The sequence below is a fragment of the Oncorhynchus keta genome, chromosome 36 (genome assembly GCF_023373465.1).
Source record: "Oncorhynchus keta strain PuntledgeMale-10-30-2019 chromosome 36, Oket_V2, whole genome shotgun sequence".
Lineage (NCBI taxonomy): Eukaryota > Metazoa > Chordata > Actinopteri > Salmoniformes > Salmonidae > Oncorhynchus > Oncorhynchus keta.
In genome coordinates this window covers 7,054,650-7,079,780 of record NC_068456.1, presented here as the reverse complement: position 1 = coordinate 7,079,780, position 25,131 = coordinate 7,054,650, and the positions used below count along the sequence as shown (strand labels likewise).

General features: G+C 45.0%; 1 protein-coding gene across 2 annotated transcripts in view; it reads left to right on the top strand.

The window, feature by feature from the left end:
* Positions 1-25,131, top strand: part of LOC118369393 (adhesion G protein-coupled receptor A3-like) — a 262,103-nt gene that overhangs the window by 203,120 nt on the left and 33,852 nt on the right. For both annotated transcript variants that reach the window (XR_008095029.1, XM_052498400.1), the window contains exons 13-14: positions 4,483-4,690; positions 5,157-5,365. Coding sequence is in view for 1 of the 2 variants with exons in the window: in XM_052498400.1 (XP_052354360.1) it covers positions 4,483-4,690; positions 5,157-5,365 (417 nt within the window). In the remaining variant the exon portion in view is untranslated. The remainder of the gene's footprint in view (positions 1-4,482; positions 4,691-5,156; positions 5,366-25,131) is intronic.

Here is a 25,131-nt window from a genome sequence, read left to right as displayed (position 1 = left end):
CTCATAATCCATTGTGGACCTGAGGACGGAGCCAAGTGTTAAGCGGGGGCACACACTGAGCTTCTGATTCACTGTTTGCCCTGGGACAGGTCTGGCTGAGTTTGCCCTGTAGGCCTAGCTGATAGCATGTATGGCCTTGCATCAAGGAGCAAGAAGGGGGAGTAGAGTCAGTGAGTTTGTGTGTGTGTGTGTGTGTTTGTGTGTGTACATGTGTATCACCTATATCCATGTAGGCAGCTCACCGCCGACAGCCAACCTTGAGGGAAATGAGAAGTGACTCCTGGCATTCGCCTGGATGACCTCTGTGTGAAATGTGAAAACAACAAGAACTAAAAGAAGCATGTGCTCTCTGAGGTATAGGCTATAGAGAGGCTACAGCATGCCACGTTTCAGGAAGGGGAGGGGATCAGGGAAGGTCACACGGTGGCGCTGCGCCCAGTTAAATAACTCTGAAGTGTGAAGTCCCCAGCGAGTTCTTCAGGCGAATGTAGCCTAGCTACCTTCTTAGGCCGTTCCTGGAAGGACTTAGAGCGTTTGTTAAAGCAAGGCTTTGTGCATGCCATAGACAGTACATCCCCAGGGCTATAAATCCCTTTGAAATGTCTGGTAAAAAGGATGACAAGATGCAGAAAGAAGATGGGCTTGTGAGATAAGATATCCATGCAGTGTTGTGGTATTTGAAACGATCTGTGTTATGAGGTGAGGTCATCTGTCATTCCTTACCGTTTGAGATCTGTGCCCATCATAAAAATGTCTCCGGAGTATGACTGCTGATCTAGGATCAATTTTGTCTTTTAGATCACAATGAATAAGATTATATATGGACACAGAGGAACTGATCCTAGATCAGCATTCTTACTCTGAGACCCTTTGTGAATATGAATCCACATCCTTGAGCCACCCCTTCAAGGATTCCACTATCCTTCACCTGTCCCCGACGACATCACAGATCAAATCCACTTTGACGCAGCCTGGGGTGCCTTTTATCCCAGAGATTTTTAGATATAAACTGCTTGCTTAAGCCTTTCTGGAGGAAAACCATATAACCTAAATGGTATCTCTCTCTGCAGGATGAAAATCTAAAGATTCATCTATCTTTGCAGGATTTGACTCAAAAGCCTTTCAAGTGTGAGTAAATGCAGAAACGAATAACTAACAAACCCTTAAAACCTCTTTGGGCTAGGGGGCAGTATTTTGACGTCTGGATGTCGAGCTTGCCCAAAGTTTGGACACAAACTTTTGACTGGTACTGTATATACAGTGCATCCGAAAGGACTCAGACCCCTTGACTTTTTTCACATTTTATTACTTTGCAGCCTTATTCTAAGATGGATTAAATTGTTTATTTCCCTCATCAATCTACACACAGTACCTCATAATGACAAAGCAAAAATACATTTTTGCAAATAAAAAACAGAAATATCACATTTATTCAGACCCTTTACTGAGTACTTTGTTGACACACCTTTGCTAGTGATTACAGCCTCGAGTCTTCTTGGGTATGATGCTGCAAGCTTGGCACACCAGTATTTGGGGATTTTCTCCCATTCTTCTCTTCCGTTCCTCTCAAGCTCTGTCAAGTTGGATGGGGAGCGTTGCTAAACAGCTATTTTCAGGTCTCTCTAGAGATGTTCGATCGGGTTCAATTACGGGCTCTGGCTGGGCCACTCAAGGACATTCAGAGACTTGTCCCGAAACCACTCCTGTGTTGTCTTGGCTATGTGCTTAGGGTCGTTGTCTTGTTGGAAGCTCAATCTTCGCCCCAGTCTGAGGTCATGGGCGCTCTGGAGCAGGCTTTCATCAAGGATTTTTCTGTACTTTGCTCCGTTCATCTTTCCCTCAATCCTGACTAGTCTCCCTGTCCCTGCTGCTGCAAAACATCCCCACAGCGTGATGCTGCCACCACCACGCTTTACTGTAGGGATGGTGTTGGCCAGGTGATGAACGGGGCTGGTTTCCTCCAGACATGGCGCTTGGCATTCAGGCCAGAGAATATTGTTTTTCATGGTCTGAGAGTCCTTTAGGTGCCTTTTGACAAACTCCAAACAGGCTGTCATGTGCCTTTTATTGAGGAGTGGCGTCCACCTGGCCACTCTACCATAAAGGCCTGATTGGTGGAGTGCTGCCGAGATGGTTGTCCTTCTGGAAGGTTCTCCCATCTCCACAGAGTAACTCTGCAGCTCTGTCAGAGTGACCATCGGGTTCTTGGTCATCTCCCTGACCAAGGCCCTTCCCCCTGATTGCTCAGTTTGGCCGGGCGGCCAGCTCTAGGAAGAGTCTTGGTGGTTCCAAACTTCTTCCATTTAATAATGATTGGAGGCCACTGTGTTCTTGGGGACCTTCACTGCTGCAGAAATGTTTTGGTACACTTCCCCAGATCTGTGCTTCAACAAAATCCTGTCGCTGCGCTCTTAAGGACAATTCCTTTGACCTCATGGCTTGGTTTTGCACTGACATGCATTGTCAACTGTGGGACCTTATATAGAAAGGGATGTGCCTTTCCAAATCATGTCCAATCAATTGAATTTACCACAGGTGGACTCCAATCAAGTTGCAGAAACATCTCAAGGTTGGTCAATGGAAACGGGATGCACCTGAGCTTATGTTATAGTCTCATAGCAAAGGTCTCAATACTTATGTAAATAAGGTACTTTTTAAAATTAAGTTTGTATACATTTGCTAAAATATATTTTAAAAACTTGGTTTCACTTCACAATTATGGTGTATTGTGTGTAGATTGATGAGGATTTATTTTCATTTAATCAATTTTAGAATAAGGCTGTAACGTAACAAAATGTGGAAAAAGACAAGGGGTCTGAATACTTTCCAAATGCATACATTTATTATATGTATACATTTATTATTGTTATTATTATTTGTTTTTATAAGGACAAGCTAAAAAAATAAGTTCAAGGGTACAAATTATCCAATGGAACAAGTTTGCTCCATGGCTCAGCTGGCCAAGCAGACATAAGGCTGAACACAGGACTGAAACGACCCCTTAAACCATAATATATGTGAGGGAAATAGCAATAATATATGCCATTTAGCAGCCACTTTTATCCAAAGTGATTTACAGTCATGCCTGCATACACTCTTTATTTATGGGTGGTCCCAGGAATTGAGCACACTATCCTGGCATTGCAAAGGCCATCTTATACCAACTGCGCTACAGAAGACCACTATGACAAGGGGGATGGGATGAGAATAGAAAATAAGGAAGAAAACGTTCATCTTTCGCCATGTTTCAGCACAAGGGACAGTTCCAGTCCTTGTCTTTCCTCACCCAACTCTTGCCCCTTCCCTTGGTACTAGCGGGTGTCAGGCTTCTTTGACGTCACACACATCCATAACCTCAACAGACGTCATGCACCTATAGAAGTTTGAATGCTTTTTTATTATGTTGTAGAATCAATGGTTTTACCCAACACTCTTTCTCTGTCGATTATTCTCCCTGAATATCCGCAATGGTAAATGGTAGGTGTCCAAATAAATGGATGGATAAAAACACATCACTAGGTAGGTTTATCTTGCTGTGTTGGAGTGGAAACACATTCGCATAGTAAAAAGATGCATTTATGTTGTCATAATAATGTATAATATTTATTAAACAATTATCAGCAAAATATTAATCAGATCCCATTAATTATGTGCAGGCTGCATTCTCATATGCCCCTAAGCTGCTGACTGTTGCACTTTGGGATCATTTTATATGATTAGACTTGAACTCAGCTATGTTAGGAATGCTTACTCTGGGTAGGGTCCTCCTAAGTGCACTCAATCCATCCTGACCCAACGCACAATGTAATGCCTGCCGCTACTCTTTTTAGAAACGGTGTTTCCCTCCCAAAGCTCACAAAGGGTAATGTTAGGGGATTCCATGGTGTTTAAAGGCTGTGAGGGGAAGATAAAGTGAGTCCGGTTGTCTCTTTAAATCAACGCTGCAGAGCTGAGAAGGTAAAGCCCTGATCACACCTACAGTGAGGCGCAAAAATGGAACGTAGCATCATCTGGATATGCATGCAACAAAAAAAATCAGAATTCACCTTCTGCTACTATTTCTGTCAAGCTGTCTAAGCATATAATTTGATGCATATGTTCGATAAATCCAACGTATGCACCACACAGAAAGCACTGCAACTGCCTCTGCAATGTAATGTTGTAAGGAAAACGCAGCGTTCAATTGGAAATTAATGTACTTTTGGTGTAACAAAACGCAATTCACTGCCGGTGTGATCGAGGCGTAAGAACAATTTCAACCTCTGCGGCAGGGAGCCTGACCAAATAGGCGCACGAGAGCGCTTCAGACATAGCCTACTGAGTGAAACCCATTCCCATGGTTACTTGTGCTCTTTGATCGCTTCCAATCTTGGAGAGGGAAGCAAATTGTCAATCTTACTATACTGGAGTGATAATTTTCAGCGGATCTCTAGCGAATGGTTTATTTAATTTAAATGTTGTCCTCTTGTATTCCATCCGCAGAACTCGGTCGCAGTCGCCTCAATCCATTTACCGCTGGCTGGTACGCCTAGCCCCTCTGCGTTGCAATCTGTTGATAACTCGACTTGCAAGCTGCAGTTTATTGTCTTTCGAAATGGGAAACTCTTTCCTTGCACAGGGAATTCGTCAAATCTTGCAGATGATGGAAAACGTAGGAGCGTTTCGACACCAGTTGCTTTCACCAAATTAGGTAAGAGGAAATGCATGCATGTTATCATCATGGCTCGGATGTCAACGCTGTCTACAACTATGATCTGTCGACAAAACACAGGAACACGCACATGCATAAGAAATTGAAAAAAAAAGTGCGCAGCTTGTAGAGATCTGATCCATATTACATGCATTTGTAAGTTAAACGCATAGCCTAATTCACACCACATTTGAATGATTTGTAAATGCATGTTATTTCCGGTACCATCTTCTTGATGACGTCTGTGCCATATGTTTAATAACTTTGACATGTTTAACATAAACATGCAAATGAAAGATAAATACAAATAATGAAAGAAGGCAGAATGAATCATAATTGATGGCTGTCTGACAACAGTAACATTATTGTGTGTGTTTGTGTGTTCGTTTGTGCCCATGCGTCTTGGATGTTGCACTTAAAGACTTTCCACTTGGTTTCCCTAATGTCATGTTTTGCTTTCTTGCAGATAGGTGCACCCTCGGGAGCGCGGTGCACTCCGTTACCATCGCTCTCAGGCACTTCGCGCTGGGTGTAGACCCCACCGCAGCCTATTGGGATTTTGACCTGCTAGATGGGCACGGTGGCTGGCGGGCAGAGGGGTGCCACATAACAGACTCCCTGGGCAGCACGACCACCATTCATTGCACTCATCACAATAACTTTGCGGTGCTAATGGTGAGTACAGAAGTGACCTTATTACAATCCTCGCACAGGACACAGTGTCCCCGGCTCTCGCGGGTTGTTGCTTATAATGAATCAAACACATGATTTTGCACGAATCAGTAGAGCCACGTGCTTTATCAAGCACTTCGTGATATTAAGGGACCTTTCCAAATTTTGCTTTTTTGTTTGTTGTGGCCTAATCATGCGGAGGAAAATGTAATGGGGAGATGCGCAATGGAACCAGTCGTTTTTTGGAAACACGAAGTTGGTTCTCTTGTCTGCTACCTCTGCTACGGCAGCTCAAATCGAAACCGTGCTCAATAGAACGAGCGCCTTGTCAGTATTCGCCTGCAAGCGCAAGTGGTGTAGCCTGCTAATTGTTTGCAACCTTCTTCCACCGAAATGTACGATTGTAAAGCAAGCCATCTTTAAATCTTTCTCGCTCAAGTTGGTCATGGTGTTGTCGCTGTGTGTATTTATGAATACCTTCTCCTGTCGACGTCTCCTATGAAAATAGATTTCATGAGGATAATACCAACAGCGCAATGTCATCGCATCGCTCAGTCGTTCCATAGTGCCTCTGCGCCTAGTCCGCGTTTGGACAGACAGGAATTCTCCGGATGTTTACCGAAGAGTGGGATTCGCTAGATTGGGAGGTTAGTCCTTATAGTGCATGAAAGTGGTGTTCTGCGGAATGACGGTGTTTTCCAGAGTTGCTTTAATCTGCACATGTTATGAGGCTGTTCAATTTCGTTATTTTTCCTATGAAATAAACCGGGTTTGAAAAGCAGAAAAAGCGGCACAGTGAGAGCCAGGGATGGTGTGCATGGAATACCAATCTGTTGTCAAGTAGAGCGCAGATGTCAGATTGTCATTGCGTGGCAATGTAGGCTATCAATTTAATATACAACCTGGGCTATGGAAAATGCTTTTCACTGCATGCACTTGACGGCACACCTTTATTGGGAATGTAGTGGCTGTCAGCGCACGAGCAAAGTGAGATCGCGAGACAATGTAGTGAATAGACCTGACAGCAGATTAATGATTTGAACGTCAAGGCCCGTCAACTGGAAGTGCTGGCCGTGCTGGGTGGGTGTAGCTGTTGCAGTCTGGTCTCTCTAAGGAGAGGATATTATGTTTTTTATTCGGGTGTTTATGCCAGAGACCCTGCGCGCCTTACTAATGCAATCACCACACCCGCAGTAGACTCTGCAGTGCCCGAGAAAAGGACCCATATTTACAGACTCGTGACATCACTCTCTTTTCGGCGCTATCTCTGTTGCAGTATGATTTCTCGCTCCTATTTGGCTCTGGAGTACTGAACCTGTTGCATGATCTCCTCCTGTCAAGCTGGTACTGTTCTGGTAACGTGTTTGATATATCACCATGTAATATATCGTTACCTGTTTGTTAACTGGTGTTAGGGACTATGGTCGTTGGTGCAGGTTTGGACCACCCAAATAAACCTGACACATCTGCCTCAATGCAGAATGACAACAACTGTGTCAATGCAAATCTAGTGATCTCTACCCAAACTTGTATTCTGGTCTCTAATACTAATGCTGAATAGATCCACTGTTAATATCAGAAAGAGCAAGCATTTAATTCAGACATTTTTCTTAGTGTATGCAGCTGTGGTATTATCATCTCAGATGTCCAGCATGGGCAATTCTGCAGCACAGTGTGATTGGATGGTACAGTATTCACCTCTGAGGTGAACCACTGCCAGGACTGCAAAGAAGTAGAGCAAACATGACACGTCTGTTCTCAAATGTCCTCAAATGAGTGGACCACAGTCAAATCTCTGCTAGGTACAACACGAGGATACCATTAGAGGACAAATCTACAACTTTTAACAGCATGACAGGGGGGGTCAAACAATGAAAGACAGCTCTGGGAGATAGCAAGGTGAGAAAACCATCATCTCGTCTGAAAGGCACACGAGCAATCTCCAGCTCTAATAATGTATGCCGCTCTCATTCAGCACTTTGGGGTTTGTGTGGAGATGATTAGTCTACACATGGCGTGACAGACCAATACAATTGTCCCTGGGGATTGGTATCCAGTTATGGTTTGTTATTTAAAAGCAATTTAATGAGATGCTTTTGACTTGGCTTAGGAAAATGAAATGCTAGTCTCTCGAGTAGACCTGTGACCAGAATGCTAAATGAAAGGGAGAAGGAGAATTGTATTGCAGGTGCTCTTTGTCGTCCTTGTCTTTTGGATTAGCCCCTGGATATGAAGAGGATTATCCCCTAGATATGAATATTAATGTAAATGAGAAAACTTTGGGTCTTGGAATAGACAGCAGGTAAATTGTTAATAGCACCTGTTTCATTATTGTTTGTGAATACCAAATTGAATTATAAGACAGAAGTTGGTATTGAGCTCATTAAAGAAGAGATGGGGAGCTCCCTTGCTGGGTTGACTGTCGAGTCATAAATTGGAAAATCAAAGAGATTGGAGAAATAGCATCATGCCATTCAGGTTTCAGCACCATGGACTGTTTCAATCACATGCTACTGAATACACCTTAATACATTCAGTAGAATGCTGCTCTCCTGGTTTCAGCACCCTAGCATCCTTATGAATCCCACAGTTCTATGTAAGATATGTTTGTTTTTGGACCTAAATGAAATTGGAAATATATGTTGTGGCATGCTGGGCCCCATGTTTCAACATCCTGGACAGTTCCAGTTGTGCCGTTGTCTTGCTAAATATGAGTCTACTCCTCTACGTAATGTTCTAGTCTATATCTTCTACGAAATGTTTGTTTTTTTAGTAACTGAAAGAGATGGTAGTGCGTACGGCCCAGTGCATCACTGGGACCTTTATACCAGGCGGTGTCAGAGGGAAGGTCCTAAAAATTGTCAAAGACTCCAGCCAGCCAAGACTGTTTTTTCTGATACCGCACGGCTAGCGGTACCGGAGCGCCATGTGTAGGTCCAAGAGCCCCCCGGAATGCCGCTGCTACTTTCTGTTATTATCAATGCATAGTAACTTTAATAACTCTACCTACATGTACATATTACCTCAATTACCTCCACACCGGTGCCCCCGCACATTGACTCTGTACCGGTACCCCCGAAATATATCCCCGCTATTGTTATTTACTGTTGTTCTTTAATCAATTATGATTCTTATCTCTTTCTTTTTTGGTATTTTTAATAAAACTGCATTGTTGATTAAGGGCTTGTAAATAAGCATTTCACTGTAAGGTGAATGACAGGGGGGTCATTGTTGTATTCGACGCATGTGACAAATACAGTTTGATTTGATTTTGACTCCCCAGGTTTCAGAACCATGGACAGATCCAGACACCCCTGCTCGCTGAAGCCTTCTTTGGGAATGCCAAATTATATAGTCAAATAAATTAACATTCTATTTGGATTGAAAATGCATGCATGCCCTAGGTTTCAGCACCATGGACAGTTCCAGCTGTAGACCTTCCCTAGCCCAGTCCCTCCTCTCTGTGTGTGTTCTGTAGCCCACGAGGCCTGTGTCTGTAGGGCGGGCAAGGCTGATTCATTCATTTACAGCATTGCAGCCTGATCGTTCATCTTCATCAGTGAGAGTCTTTTTTCCTCTTAACCTGTGTGTACGTTTTTCACCGTCAAACATGCTAGCATTTTTAGATTGGTCTAAACATGAGGTATAGTCTGGGAGGCATGTTTTCTCCATGTGATTGCTCCAGTGCTCCAGCCTGTTTAATATGCAAGGACAGACCTTTACAGAGAGCAGAATGCAGGGAAAAGCCGGATTTGTCAGTATCCAATCATTACAAAGGCTCAAAAGTGGTAAGCCAATGGAAAAGGGTCTATTCAGAGATCTATTTCTATAGTCTGTAGGGCAGGCTGACTGTGTAATGCTGAGAGGACACACAGGGGGGGAAAGACTTGGTTCAGCATTGCAATTAATACTAACTGGGTTTTGTGTGGGAATGAAGCAAAGCAGGTGAGCCGTACACTTTTAATTCCTAGAATACACTTTTTACCATGTAGTGCACAATCTAATAACTAAAACATGGAAATGAATCAACTATGCATACTGTAAATGAAGGACATATTTTGGGAGTGGATTGTAATCTGTATTGAGAGTATACCAATGGCAAGCAGGAGAGAGAGTGTACACGTACTCCCTTTGTCTCATCCTTCTTATCGGTTGGCATCATTGTGGTGGAATTATGCATGCGCACGCACGCACACACATGCACTGCACACACAACCCCCCGCCCCACCCCTCCCCGCTGTGTGATAACGATGAGGGTTAGGGCAGAGCTGACAATTTGTGAGCCACTTACCCGTGCTTACCTCTGACCCCTTAGCTCTCACCCACTCTTGTTTTAAAGATGGATGCGTATGGAGCGGACATTTCCATGTATGCGTAGGCGATCGGAATCACTACGCCTTCTGGTTTCTGACTGAGAGTCTCTAGGCTCATTCAGTCTGCTGCGCGGGAACATAGAATCAATTCCCCTTTCATATTGTCTGAGAGGAGATTTCCAAAGAGTTTTTGAGCTACTTAAGGACACCTGGGGATAGATTATCCTTTTCATTTGAAAGTGCCACAGTTGCTCAGTCAGTTTAACGCTATTATAACGTCTAGACTATTACGAAAATCGAATTAATACACAGGTTAATTGTTTTCCTTTCCCCACATATTCAGATGCCATTCTGTTGGTATGATAGGCAGTCGTTTTGTTTCTTCACATGAAGCTGTTGGATCGATGAAGAATCAGGCCATCTGTGTTATCTGCGGTTGTATGACAGTACCATTGAAGTTTTGATGACTGAAGTGTGTTGAAAGGGTGTCATTTCTTGCTCTGTGATACACACGGGTCAGGAGTGTTTCCTTACCATGCACCATGATCAAGAACATTTAGGGCACAGAGTTTTTCCTGGCCAGGTCAAATAGTCAGGAAAAATGTCTGGCCCCATATGGATCCTGATAAATGATGAGGTCACTTTTCTGATCTGGGACCCGTTTTAATAATCACCATACGCCTAGGGAGGTCTAGCAGAGTCAGTAATCCTCACTTCCGTAACAGATTCCAACTTGCCAATAATTTGGCATGTGATGGTGATTGTTTTCACCCTGAATAATGAGTCTCAACTGCACGGCATGCCATTCATTTGAACGTCAACAGTTTTGCTGGGGCTTTGCTGTAGTCAGCCAATAGTCAGTGTCAGGGATTATTTTTCACTGACACGACATATTGGATGGGATGGGAAAACCTCCCTCGTATTTGATCCTCCCCTTCTTTTGGTTACAAATGGCATTGCTTTTAACCTATTGTTTTCCAAAGGACTGTTGCTGTCCTCGGCTAAGTATATGAAAGATTATAATACTTCTGCTCCTAGCGAGAAGGATGTTTCAAACTAATATGTCTGGGTACACAATCATAGTTGGAGTGATCCAAAGAAAGTTAATAGGCTATTCAATGGTTTCACCGTTTTAATGTTGTTTCTAGAAAGTGACTGATTCATTGGCAGCTAAGCAGCGATAGGCTTTTATGGACAGCACCATTGCGTTGCACTTCAATTGTAAAACTGTCCATGCTGATGAATGCTGTTTATAAATGATAATGGTGCTGTTGAAATGACATTTTTATTCTGATGTGATGTGTCATGCATAACTTTAACAGTGCTACATTTCAGTTGGCGAGGACATATGTTTTTACATGGGAAAGGGTTGATTAAGAGGAACCATTCAGTATAGATTTCTCATATGGAACCACATGGACGCACGCCACACACACACACACACACACACACACACACACACACACACACACACTGAGTGTACAAAACATGAAGAACATCTTCCTAATATTGAGTTGCACCCCCAACCCTTTTTGCCCTCAGAACAGCCTCAATTCGCCAGGGCATGGACTCCAAAGATGTCGAAAGCATTCCACAGGTTTGCTGGCCACGTTTACTCCAATGCTTCCCACAGTTGTGTCAAGTTGGTGGTGGGCCATTCGCGATACACACAGGAACCTGTTGAGCATGAACAACCCAGCGGCATTTCAGTCCTTGACATAAACCGATGCACTTGGCACCTACATCTTTTGTCTTGCCAATTCACCCTCTGAATGGCAGTACAATCCATGTCTCAATAAAAAAATCCTCCTTCATACACAACTCCAGTTAAGGTTTATGTCTTCGATAATGTTTTGAACCAATTACAGTCCTTTTTGTTGTAGCTTTATTGAAGACCAGTTTAACACCAGTTTATTATTATTCTCACGTCACCCCGCTCCTCCGCTCTCTCCACTGGCTTCCAGTTGAAGCTTGCATCCGCTACAAGACCATGGTGCTTGCCTACGGAGCTGTGAGGGGAACGGCACCTCAGTACCTCCAGGCTCTGATCAGGCCCTACACCCAAACAAGGGCACTGCGTTCATCCACCTCTGGCCTGCTCGCCTCCCTACCACTGAGGAAGTACAGTTCCCGCTCAGCCCAGTCAAAACTGTTCGCTGCTCTGGCCCCCCAATGGTGGAACAAACTCCCTCACGACGCCAGGACAGCGGAGTCAATCACCACCTTCCGGAGACACCTGAAACCCCACCTCTTTAAGGAATACCTAGGATAGGATAAAGTAATCCTTCTCACCCCCCTTAAAAGATTTAGATGCACTATTGTAAAGTGGCTGTTCCACTGGATGTCATAAGGTGAATGCACCAATTTGTAAGTCGCTCTGGATAAGAGCTAGAGCCCTGGGGGACACCAGTGGTGAGAGCGCGTGGTGAGGAGACAGATTCTCGCCACGCCACCTGGTAGGAGCGACCTGTCAGGTAGGACGCAATCCAAGCGTGGGCCGTGCCGGAGATGCCCAACTCGGAGAGGGTGGAGAGGAGGATCTGATGGTTCACAGTATCGAAGGCAGCCGATAGGTCTAGAAGGATGAGAGCAGAGGAGAGAGAGTTAGCTTTAGCAGTGCGGAGCGCCTCCGTGATACAGAGAAGAGCAGTCTCAGTTGAATGACTAGTCTTGAAACCTGACTGATTTGGATCAAGAAGGTCATTCTGAGAGAGATAGCGGGAGAGCTGGCCAAGGACGGCACGTTCAAGAGTTTTGGAGAGAAAAGAAAGAAGGGATACTGGTCTGTAGTTGTTGACATCGGAGGGATCGAGTGTAGGTTTTTTCAGAAGGGTGCAACTCTCGCTCTCTTGAAGACGGAAGGGACGTAGCCAGCGGTCAGGGATGAGTTGATGAGCGAGGTGAGGTAAGGGAGAAGGTCTCCGGAAATGGTCTGGAGAAGAGAGGAGGGGATAGGGTCAAGCGGGCAGGTTGTTGGGCGGCCGGCCGTCACAAGACGCGAGATTTCATCTGGAGAGAGAGGGGAGAAAGAGGTCAGAGCACAGGGTAGGGCAGTGTGAGCAGAACCAGCGGTGTCGTTTGACTTAGCAAACGAGGATCGGATGTCGTCGACCTTCTTTTCAAAATGGTTGACGAAGTCATCTGCAGAGAGGGAGGAGGAGGGGGGGGGATTCAGGAGGGAGGAGAAGGTGGCAAAGAGCTTCCTAGGGTTAGAGGCAGATGCTTGGAATTTAGAGTGGTAGAAAGTGGCTTTAGCAGCAGAGACAGAGGAGGAAAATGTAGAGAGGAGGGAGTGAAAGGATGCCAGGTCCGCAGGGAGGCGAGTTTTCCTCCATTTCCGCTCGGCTGCCCGGAGCCCTGTTCTGTGAGCTCGCAATGAGTCGTCGAGCCACGGAGCGGGAGGAGAGGACCGAGCCGGCCTGGAGGATAGGGGACATAGAGAGTCAAAGGATGCATAAAGGGAGGAGAGGAGGGTTGAGGAGGCAGAATCAGGAGATAGGTTGGAGAAGGTTTGAGCAGAGGGAAGAGATGATAGGATGGAAGAGGAGAGAGTAGCGGGGGAGAGAGAGCGAAGGTTGGGACGGCGCGATACCATCCGAGTAGGGGCAGTGTGGGAAGTGTTGGATGAGAGCGAGAGGGAAAAGGATACAAGGTAGTGGTCGGAGACTTGGAGGGGAGTTGCAATGAGGTTAGTGGAAGAACAGCATCTAGTAAAGATGAGGTCGAGCGTATTGCCTGCCTTGTGAGTAGGGGGCGAAGGTGAGAGGGTGAGGTCAAAAGAGGAGAGGAGTGGAAAGAAGGAGGCAGAGAGGAATGAGTCAAAGGTAGACGTGGGGAGGTTAAAGTCGCCCAGAACTGTGAGAGGTGAGCCGTCCTCAGGAAAGGAGCTTTTCAAGGCATCAAGCTCATTGATGAACTCTCCGAGGGGACCTGGAGGACGATAAATGATAAGGATGTTAAGCTTGAAAGGGCTGGTAACTGTGACAGCATGAAATTCAAAGGAGGCGATAGACAGATGGGTAAGGGGAGAAAGAGAGAATGACCACTTGGGAGAGATGAGGATCCCGGTGCCACCACCCCGCTGACCAGAAGCTCTCGGGGTGTGCGAGAACACGTGGGCGGACGAAGAAGGAGCAGTAGGAGTAGCAGTGTTATCTGTGGTGATCCATGTTTCCGTCAGTGCCAAGAAGTCGAGGGACTGGAGGGAGGCATAGGCTGAGATGAACTCTGCCTTGTTGGCCGCAGATCGGCAGTTCCAGAGGCTACCGGAGACCTGGAACTCCACGTGGGTCGTGCGCGCTGGGACCACCAGATTAGGGTGGCCGCGGCCACGCGGTGTGGAGCGTTTGTATGGTCTGTGCAGAGAGGAGAGAACAGGGATAGACAGACACATAGTTGACAGGCTACAGAAGAGGCTACGCTAATGCAATGAGATTGGAATGACAAGTGGACTACACGTCTCGAATGTTCAGAAAGTTAAGCTTATGTAGCAAGAATCTTATTGACTAAAATGATTAAAATGATACAGTACTGCTGAAGTAGGCTAGCTGGCAGTGGCTGCGTTGTTGACTTTGTAGGCTAGCTGGCAGTGGCTGCGTTGTTGACACTACACTAATCAAGTCGTTCCGTTGAGTGTAATAGTTTCTACAGTGCTGCTATTCGGGGGCTATCTGGCTAGCTAGCAGTGTTGATTACGTTACGTTGCGTTAAAAGAACGACAATAGCTGGCTAGCTAACCTAGAAAATCGCTCTAGACTACACAATTATCTTTGATACACAGACGGCTATGTAGCTAGCTATGTAGCTAGCTACGATCAAACAAATCAAACCGTTGTGCTGTAATGAAATGAAATGAAAATGTGATACTACCTGTGGAGCGAAGCGGAATGCGACCGGGTTGTTGAGTGCGGAAGTTCTATTCAGTAGACGTTGGCTAGCTGTTGGCTAGCTAGCAGTGTCTCCTACGTTAAGGACGACAAATAGCTGGCTAGCTAACCTCAGTAAATTAAGATAATCACTCTAAGACTACACGCTCTAAACTACACAATTATCTTGGATACGAAGACAGCAAAGACAACTATGTAGCTAGCTAACACTACACTAATCAAGTCGTTCAGTTGAGTGTAATAGTTTCTACAGTGCTGCTATTCGGTAGACGGTGGACGTTTGCTAGCTGGCTAGCTGCTGGGCAGATAGCAGTGTAGACTACGTTAGGACGACGAAATACGAAGTTGCAATAGAAGTGCTGACTGTTTCACTTTGTTGTCCTCTTTCTTTCCTTTTTCTTCTGTCCTTCTTTTGTCCTTATTTTGTCTTCCTTTCTTCTGTTAACTAGATATTTTTGTTGTTATTCTTTGTAAGCTAGCTAGCTTCTTCCAGGAGAGTCCCTAGCAACTGCTTAGCAACAAGTAAACAATTCTGCTAGCAATTCAGCTAGCTAAGATAACTGTACAATTTTATGAAAAATAGTTACTTTTTCAAAAGCCTGTCTTTTTTGGTTTGTTCCTTGTTTTGTCTTCTATTGAGTCTTGCAGTTTTCTCTTGATTTTTTTCGATGTACTTCACTCTAAAAAACCATTTAAATCTCAATATATACAGGAGCTCATTTTTCAGCAGCTGCTCAATTTAGAACTCCGGAACACAGTAGGGAGGCTTTAGGGATGATCAGTGAGATACACCTGCTGGAGCGCGTGTTACGGGTGGGTGTTGCCATCGTGACCAGTGAACTAAGATAAGGCGGAGCTTTACCTAGCATGGACTTGTAGATGACCTGGAGCCAGTGGGTTTGGCGGCGAATATGTAGCGAGGGCCAGCCGACTAGAGCATACAAGTCGCAGTGGTAGGTGGTATAAGGTGCTTTAGTGACAAAACGGATGGCACTGTGATAAACTGCATCCAGTTTGCTGAGTAGAGTGTTGGAAGCAATTTTGTAGATGACATCGCCGAAGTCATGGATCGGTAGTATAGTCAGTTTTGCTAGGGTAAGTATGGCGGCGTGAGTGAAGGAGGCTTTGTTGCGGAATAGAAAGCCGACTCTTGATTTGATTTTCGATTGGAGATGTTTGATATGAGCCTGGAAGGAGAGTTTACAGTCTGGCCAGACACCTAGGTACTTATAGATGTCCACATATTCAAGGTCGGAACCATCCAGGGTGGTGATGCTGGTCAGGCGTGCGGGTGCAGGCAGCGAACGGTTGAAAAGCATGCATTTGGTTTTACTAGCGTTTAAGAGCAGTTGGAGGCCACGGAAGGAGTATCGTATGGCATTGAAGCTCGTTTGGAGGTTAGATAGCACAGTGTCCAAGGACGGGCAGAATGTATATAGAATGGTGTCATCTGCGTAGAGGTGGATCAGGGAATCGCCCGCAGCAAGAGCAACATCATTGATATATACAGAGAAAAGTGTCGGCCCGAGAATTGAACCTTGTGGCACCCCCATAGAGACTGCCAGAGGACCTCCGATTTGACACACTGAACTCTGTCTGCAAAGTAATTGGTGAACCAGGCAAGGCAGTCATCCGAAAAACCGAGGCTACTGAGTCTGCCGATAAGAATATGGTGATTGACAGAGTCGAAAGCCTTGGCAAGGTCGATGAAGACGGCTAAATTCTAAAATGGTGAGGAAGTTACTTTTAAAGAATGACCAGGCATCCTCAACTGACGGGATGAGGTCAATGTCCTTCCAGGATACCTGGGCTAGGTCGATTAGAAAGGCCTGCTCACAGATGTGTTTTAGGGAGCGTTTGACAGTGATGAGGGGTGGTCGTTTGACTGCGGCTCCGTAGCGGATACAGGCAATGAGGCAGTGATCGCTGAGATCCTGGTTGAAGACAGCGGAGGTGTATTTGGAGGGCCAGTTGGTCAGGATGACATCTATGAGGGTGCCCTTGTTTACAGATTTAGGGTTGTACCTGGTTCCTTGATGATTTGTGTGAGATTGAGGGCATCTAGCTTAGATTGTAGGACTGCCGGGGTGTTAAGCATATCCCAGTTTAGGTCACCTAACAGAACAAACTCTGAAGCTAGATGGGGGGCGATCAATTCACAAATGGTGTCCAGGGCACAGCTGGGAGCTGAGGGGGGTCGGTAGCAGGTGGCAACAGTGAGAGACTTATTTCTGGAGAGAGTAATTTTTAAAATTAGTAGTTTGAACTGTTTGGCTATGGACCTGGAAAGTATGACATTACTTTGCAGGCTATCTCTCCAGTAGACTGCAACTCCTCCCCCTTTGGCGGTTCTATCTTGACGGAAAATGTTATAGTTGGGTATGGAAATCTCATAATTTTTGGTGGCCTTCCTGAGCCAGGATTCAGACACGGCAAGGACATCAGGGTTAGCAGAGTGTGCTAAAGCATTAAAACAAACTTAGGGAGGAGGCTTCTGATGTTGACATGCATGAAACCAAGGCTTTTTCGATCACAGAAGTAAACAAATGAGGGTGCCTGGGGACATGCAGGGCCTGGGTTTACCTCCACATCACCCGCGGAACAGAGGAGGAGTAGTATGAGGGTGCGGCTAAAGGCTATCAAAACTGGTCGCCTAGAGTGTTGGGGACAGAGAGTAAAAGGAGCAGATTTCTGGGCATGGTAGAATATATTCAGGGCATAATGCGCATACAGGGGTATGGTGGGGTGTGGGTACAGCGGAGGTAAGCCCAGGCACTGGGTGACGATGAGAGAGATTGTATCTCTGGACATGCTGGTTGTAATGGGTGAGGTCACCGCATGTGTGGGGGGTGGGACAAAGGAGGTATCAGGGGTATGAAGAGTGGAACTAGGGGCTCCATTGTAAACTAAAACAATGATAACTAACCTGAACAACAGTATACAAGGCATATTGACATTTGAGAGAGACATACAGCGAGGCATACAGTAATCACAGGTGTTGAATTGAGAGAGCTAGCTAAACAGTAGGTGAGACAACAACAGCTAATCAGCTAGCACAACAACAGCAGGTAAAATGGCATTGACTAGGCAGGGAGGGTCGGATTAACTACACACAGAGCACGAGTGCGGCTGGGGCCGACAGATAAAACATAAACAAGCAGAATGGAGTACCGTGATTAATGGACAGTCCAGCATGCATCAGCTATGTAGCCAAGTGATCAGTGTCCAGGGGGCAGCGGTGGATGGGACTGGCGAGCATTATCCAGGTAAAAAAAACTGGCTGGCTGTGCAGAAGGTAAAGCCGCTAGCAGTGGCTAACAATGACTAAATAGCTTGTAGCTAGTTAGCTGGTTAGCTTCTGGAGGTTCTTGAATGTGTTCTAAAAATTAAAAATAATAGCGATTCCGTATCACATTGGGTGAGGCAGGTTACCGGAAGGTATAATCGAATTAAAAATTGAAAAGAGATTGAAAGTAAATATGGGTCCAGTGAGTGGTTGGGCTGGCTGGGGACGCGGCGATTCAGACAGTTAGCAGGCCTGTGCTAACAAGCTAACAGTTAGTAGGCCGGGGCTGAGCAAGGTAGCACTTAGCGGACCGGGGCTAAACAAGCTAGCAGTTAGCAGGCCGAATTAGCAAGCAAGCAGATAGCAAGGGCTAGAAAGTTAGTCTTTGGGGGACGTCGCGATGGGGTGAGTCTGTTTATGCCTCTTCATGCGGTGACATCGATAGACCGGTTGTGGGTCCGGATATTGTAGCCCAGGAGTATGCTTCGGTGGTAGCACAGGAGCTCTGGCTGGGCTAGCTTCAAGCTAAGTGGATGGAAACGCTAGCCAGGAGTAATCATCCGGGGTTGCGGTTAGCTAGTTAGCTAGTTGTGAGGATCCAGCTGAAAATGTTCCGTTTGCGGTGGGAATCCGGGGATACAAAAAATAATAATAATAGGTCCGTTATGCTCTGGTTAGAGTCGCGTTGTTCGAACTGGCGAGAGCTTTCCGAGCTAAAGGTTAGCTGATGACCAGTTAGCTGATGACCGCTAGCAATGGTTTGCTGGTAGTTAGCTGGCTAGATTCAGTTGAGGGGTTCCGGATCCGAAGTAAATATAAGTACTTTAGGAAAAAAAAGCAGATCCGCGCTACACTGGGTGAGGCGGGTTGCAGGAGAGTATTTCGAAGTTGAGGTTTAGCAAAATGTTTTAAAAGATATGCGAAGAAAAATATGTAAAAAATATGTTAAAAAAACGATATATACAAGGGACACGACACGACAAGACGTCCGACTGCTACGCCATCTTGGTTACATGTCGAGTGGCAAATCATTTGTAAATATAGAGAAGAGTAATGGCCCAAGGCTCGAACAGTTCTCACAGTTAATTTCTTAAAGGGGTGCATGCTTGTCAACAATTGGCATAAATAATTTTACAAACGTCCAGTGCTGCATCTGGACTTACTTCCTCATACACATCAGACCAACATACGTTTTATTCTTCAACATAAGAGTCCCGAGAGCACGTTTTGTATGATCTCTTATAAATGACTTTAGGCCCAACATTTGTCCCTTTGCCTTTCCTTGCTATTGCCACAATGTTATGGTCACTACAGCCAATGGGAACTGATATAGCTTTGGAGCAAAGCTCTGCAGCATTCGTGAAGATATGATCAATAAAAGTGGATGTCACAGATTCAACATTATTGGTATGCACTCCAGTTGGTTGAGTGATAGTGTCCTCTTGAGAGGACAGCTAGTTGCTAACCAGTCAATGTTCAGGTCACCCCACACACACTATCAAGCATTTCACAAACATGACCCAGATACTGATGGTTATCACTCTGTGGCCTGTAGCAACACCCCAAAATAATAGGCTTTAGATTAGTCAGGTGAACCTGCAATGACAACACTTCAATAACACTTGACATGAGATCTTCTCTAAGCATTACAGGAATAAGGGTCTGAATATATACAGCACCACCTCCCCCACAGGCATTCCTGTTTCTTCTGTAGATGTTATATCCTTGTATTGCTACGGCTGTATATTCAAAATAATTAAGTGTCTCAGAAATGGCTAATATATTAATCTTATCTGATGTTAGCAAGTTATTGATTTCATTAAGCTTATTTCTAAAGGCTACACATATTTATATGGGCTACTTTTTGCCCTTTCCTGTGTAGCTTATCAGAGATAGACATATGGAAAAGATTAAACAAAGCAACAGAAGAAAATAATCAGAAGTCAATTAACTAGTTGGTGTGTGTGTGTGCTGCGGGGTTGAAGCTGTGAACCCACAGGCTTGGCTCTCTCATCCCTTCCAGGCTTTTTGGAGGGAGGGTGGACAATGAGCCTGTCATTGTGGATGTAAGTAATGTCTCCACGCACTCTGGCAGCTTTCATGGCTGGGATAAATTCCGTCACGAACTTCAAAATGAGCGGACCAATGGCGCAGCGTGCATTGATTTCCACATCTTTTGAATACAACGTGAAACTAAACAAAAACTTACAAAGACTTACAAAGACTTACAAAGACTTACAAAGACTTACAAAGACTTACAAAGACTTACAAAGACTTACAAAGACTTACAAAGACTTACAAAGACATAGTGCCCAAACACACTACCACAAACAATATCCCACAAAGCAGGTGGGAGATAGGGCTCCCTAAATATGATCCCCAATTAGAGGAAACGATTACCAGCTGCCTCTAATTGGGAAGCATACAAAACCACCAACTTAGAAATACACATTCTAGAACACCCCCCTAGTCACACCCTGACCTAAACCACTATAAAGAATCCAAGGGCTCTCTATGGTTAGGGCGTGACAAGTTCTCTGCTCTTCTGGTGCACAGCTTCAGGATAGTCCTCATTGAGGAAGATGTACCTTCCTCTCAATTTCTTGGCTCTGTTCAGAACAATTACCTTGTCCTTGAACCTCAGGAACTTGACCAGTATCAGCCTGGGCCTGTCACTTGGGCCAGTTTTCCAGTCCTATGGGCGCACTCCACCTCAGTCTTCCTGTGACCCGTCTTCAGTTTCTCAGTGATTATTTCCCTCACTTTGTCCTCAGACTCCGTCCAGATCTCATGTGGTGATTCTGCAATTCCGTCCACAACAATGTCGTTCAGCCTTGATTGGCCTGTTTAAACTCATTGAGCTGATCCTTAGAGTACTGCAAACTATTCTTCAGGTTCTGGACTTTTCTGGTAAAATCGTCCATTATTTTATTAGTTGACTCGACCAGTATTTGGACACACCACTTGAAGCTATGTTATTGTTGTTGTAACAATTGTTTGTAGAACAACTTTTTTTTTTGCCTAAAACAACCTTGTCCTCAATGGTACTTCCACCGGCTTTGGTCTTTGTCATGGTAGCATGGTAGGTTAACACTGGCAATTCCAGCCAGCACAGCTTGCAGGACGAATGGAAATAGCAACAAACAGCAGGGATTTGAACAGCCACAAGCCCGGGACTATCTGCGCTCCCAGCCGTAAGGGTTAACCACTTCGTGGGCTGTGTTCAAACTGTCAAGGGAACCTCGCTAGGCGCCATGCAGCAGCTCTTCAGACTTTAGGGTTTGGCAATATCCCGGGACAGATAGTAGCTGCCTCAGCAAATGAGGCTCACCACATCGCGGGAAACAAATGAAGCAGGTAGGCTAGTTTTGATTGGAGAAGGGCTTGGGCATGGCTCTTGCTATTGTGTATTGCTTTAACCGAAACGGACAGCACATTATTTACACATGCTGGCTGATCTAGACGAACACATTTCAAGCTTATTTTGCATCCATTAGGGCCATGTACAGTGTGATCCAGCTCAGCACTGGCTGGCTGCAGGTCTGCCTCAAGGGGCCAGGGTTCCCAGACTCATTGCTCCAGCCAAACGGTTGTTTCTTCTCCACAATGAGTCTGGATTTGACTCCCTCCCTGACCCTTCTAGAATGTGAACACATTCAAACCGTCTAATTGGTCCCAGAAACCGATGGGTTGGGCCAGAGCCAGAACAAATGTGGGTAAAGTGAAGTTTTGAAAATTCACCATTGGCTTTGATACTCTGGTCCAATTGCTGATGATTGTGCTTTGTACAACGGCCATCGTAACCAGAAACAACTTCAAAGATGACAGATTCAGACTAAAGTATGTAGCGATCGATAGATCAAGCAGAAATAATTCAGTGTGAGTCGTCAGCAAGGCTATTAGAGTAAATGAAAACCAAAATAAATCTATAAAAATAAATAAAAATAAAACAAAATAAATAAATCTGCTAAATGACTTAAATGTAAATGTAAAATAAAAACAACATTTTGAAAAACAATTTAGTAAACTGAAATAAATAAACTGAAATGTGGGCCTCCCGGGTGGCGCAGTGGTTAAGGGCCACCAGAGACTCTGGGTTCGCGCCCAGGCTCTGTCGTACCCGGCCGCGACCAGGAGGTCTGTGGTGCGACGCACAATTGGCCTAGCGTCGTTGGGTTAGGGAAGGTTTGGCCGGTAGGGATATCCTTGTCTCATCGCGCACCAGCGACTCCTGCACATTAACCAAGGTCGCCAGGTGCACGGTGTTTCCTCCGACACATTGGTTCGGCTGGCTTCCGGGTTGGATGCGCACTGTGTGAAGAGGCCGTGCGGCTTGGTTGGGTTGTGTATCGGAGGACGCATGATTTTCGACCTTCATCTCTCCTGAGCCCATACGGGAGTTGTAGCGATGAGACAAGATAGTAGCTACTATCAATTGGCTACCACGAAATTGGGGAGAAAAAGGGGGTAAAAAAAATTAAACTGAAATTAAATTAAAAACATTGTAAAAACTAAAACTATCTTTGACTACAAATGTTTTACATTTTTATAAAAAACATCCTAAATTATGGTTATTTCTTTTCTAAACTTTGAGCAGAAATCGAATGGGGTTTTCAAGCTTTTTTCGAGCTTCTGAATCTGGTGGGTAAATGCTGGCAATAGATGCCGATGTTTCAAATAAGCCTAGCTTGTGCATCGTTATCACTAGCTATCACTAACTAACAGGGAAGAAATCGTAGGGCGAGCACGGTGCGTGACTGGGCCAAGCTTGACCAACTTGTGAAGTTGGCCCACACCGACCAAATTCAAACTGAAAGCCAGTCACTCTCTGATGTGGTGCCATGCCTTCTCAACCTTCAGTCAACTACTGTTGCAAAACAGTTGGCACAGGTCCTCCTGAAGTCACTGTGTGAGTGCTTCGCATGCATACTGAATCCTCTGGCAGCCAACTTTGAACCAACCCCTGCAGCAGCTTGCCTGATGGACCCAAATGTGTCTCTGGCACTTTGCTAAACAGAGATGGAACCACTGATGAGTCTTTTGCTTTACTTCAACAAATCAGAGAGTACAGCAGTGGAGCAGCAGGACACCAGGATGATGCCAGCACGATGAATTCAGCAAGCATCTCGACCACAGTGCTTCAGAAATATAGCTTCCTCGCATTGAAGATTGGGTCTGAGGTCAACTGTCCAGCTGGAGGGTCAATCTGGCAGGGCATTAAGTGCAATGTGTGATCTGCGGAAATACTTGGAAGAGGTAAAGAGGGGCATGTTGACCAGAGTCACCTCTCCAGCTTTGGCAGGCAAGAATGGTTGTTTATCCTAAGCTTCACCCTGTGGCGCTGGATCTGGTTTCTGCCCATGTATCCCAGGCATTCTCTGTCTGTGGTCAACTGTCGTCAGGCATGAGAAACTGAATGACCACCTCTCTGGAACACAGAGTCTTATTGAAGATAAACCAGAAAATCTTGTTTGGTTGAACACACACACACACACACACACACACACACACACACACACACACACACACACACACACACACACACACACACACACACACACACACACACACACACACACACACACACACACACACACACACACACACACACACACACACACACACACACACACACACACACACACACACACACACACACACACACACACACACACACACACACACACACACACACGCTGGCTGGCTATGAACTGATAGATTTGTGTAGCAGTGTTGTATTGCTTATATTTTTGCTGTTGCAGCTGTTTTTATTGACCCTATTTGAAGGGTTTAGTCAGTGATACATATATTACATAAACGTAACATGTCAAATGTACCATGACTTCATTTTTTCCCCCTCTCTCTTTCTGTCAGATAAAGGCAAAGGTATTTGATTCTTCTTACATCTACTACTAAAGTTTAAAAAGCATTGGATTGGTGTAAGCATTGGCAAGAGAGTTTCCTTACGCCATATTTCTTGTCTAGGTGCTTATCCTTTAAATCCGAGTCACATTAGGATTGATTTCTAATTTGAACCTAATTAAAACAATGTCCTGACAATGGATTTGTATGGTGTCCTGTAGTGACCAAAACCCAGTGTTAGGATGGGCAGCGCCATTGAGGACTTTCGCCGCTTTGATTTAGTCAACTGGGTAGGACTTCCAAATTGATTGGCTGATCCCTTCTGATGACCGGGTTGGCATGACCTGATGACTCAGTTGGAGTCGTGACAGCCGGGTCATCAGGAGGGATCAGCCAATACATTTGACTTGTAAAGAAGAAAATTGACTTTCAAGATGGAGATGGCCTCAATGACGCTGCACATGCTCTCACAGACGCCATCATGGCACAGATACAGAGATGTTATGTCTATCATCGTCTATGATCCTGGCCCATCACCTTATGGACAGTTGAAGTTGGAAGTTTACATACACCTTAGCCAACTACATTTAAACACAGTTTTTCACAATTCCTGACATTTAATCTAAGTAAAACTGCCATGTCATAGTTCAGTTAGGATCACCACTTTATTTTAAGAATGTGAAATGTCAGAATAATAGTAGAGAGAATGATTTATTTCAGCTTTTATTTATTTCATCACATTCCCAGTAGGTCAGAAGTTTAAATACACTCAATTAGTATTTGGTAGCATTGCCTTTAAATTGTTTAACTTGGGTCAAAGGTTTCGGGTAGCCTTCCACAAGCTTCCCAAAATAAGTTGGGTGAATTTTGTCCCAGTCCTCCTGACAGAGCTGGTGTAACTGAGTTTGTAGGCCTCCTTGCTCACACACATTTTTCAGTTCTGCCCACATCTTTTCTATAGGATTGAGGTCAGGGCTTTGTGATGGCCACTCCAATACCTTGACGTTGTTGTCCTTAAGCCATTTTGCCACAACTTTAGAAAACCCATTTGCAACCAAGCTTAACTTCCTGACTGATGTCTTGAGATGTTGTTTCAATATATCCACATAATCTTCCTTCCTCATGTTGCCATCTATTTTGTGAAGTGCAGCAGTCCTTCCTGCAGCAAAGCACCCCCACAACATAATGCTGCCAACCCCCGTTCTTCACGATTGGGATGGTGTTCTTCGGCTTGCAAGCCTTCCCATTTTCCTCCAAAAATAATGATGGTCATTATGGCCAAACAGTTCTATTTTTGTTTCATCAGACCAGAGGACATTTCTCCAGAAAGTACGATCTTTGTCCCCTTCTGGCTTCTTCCTTGCCGAGCAGCCTTTCAGGTTATGTCGATATCGGACTCATTTTACTGTGGTTTTAGATACT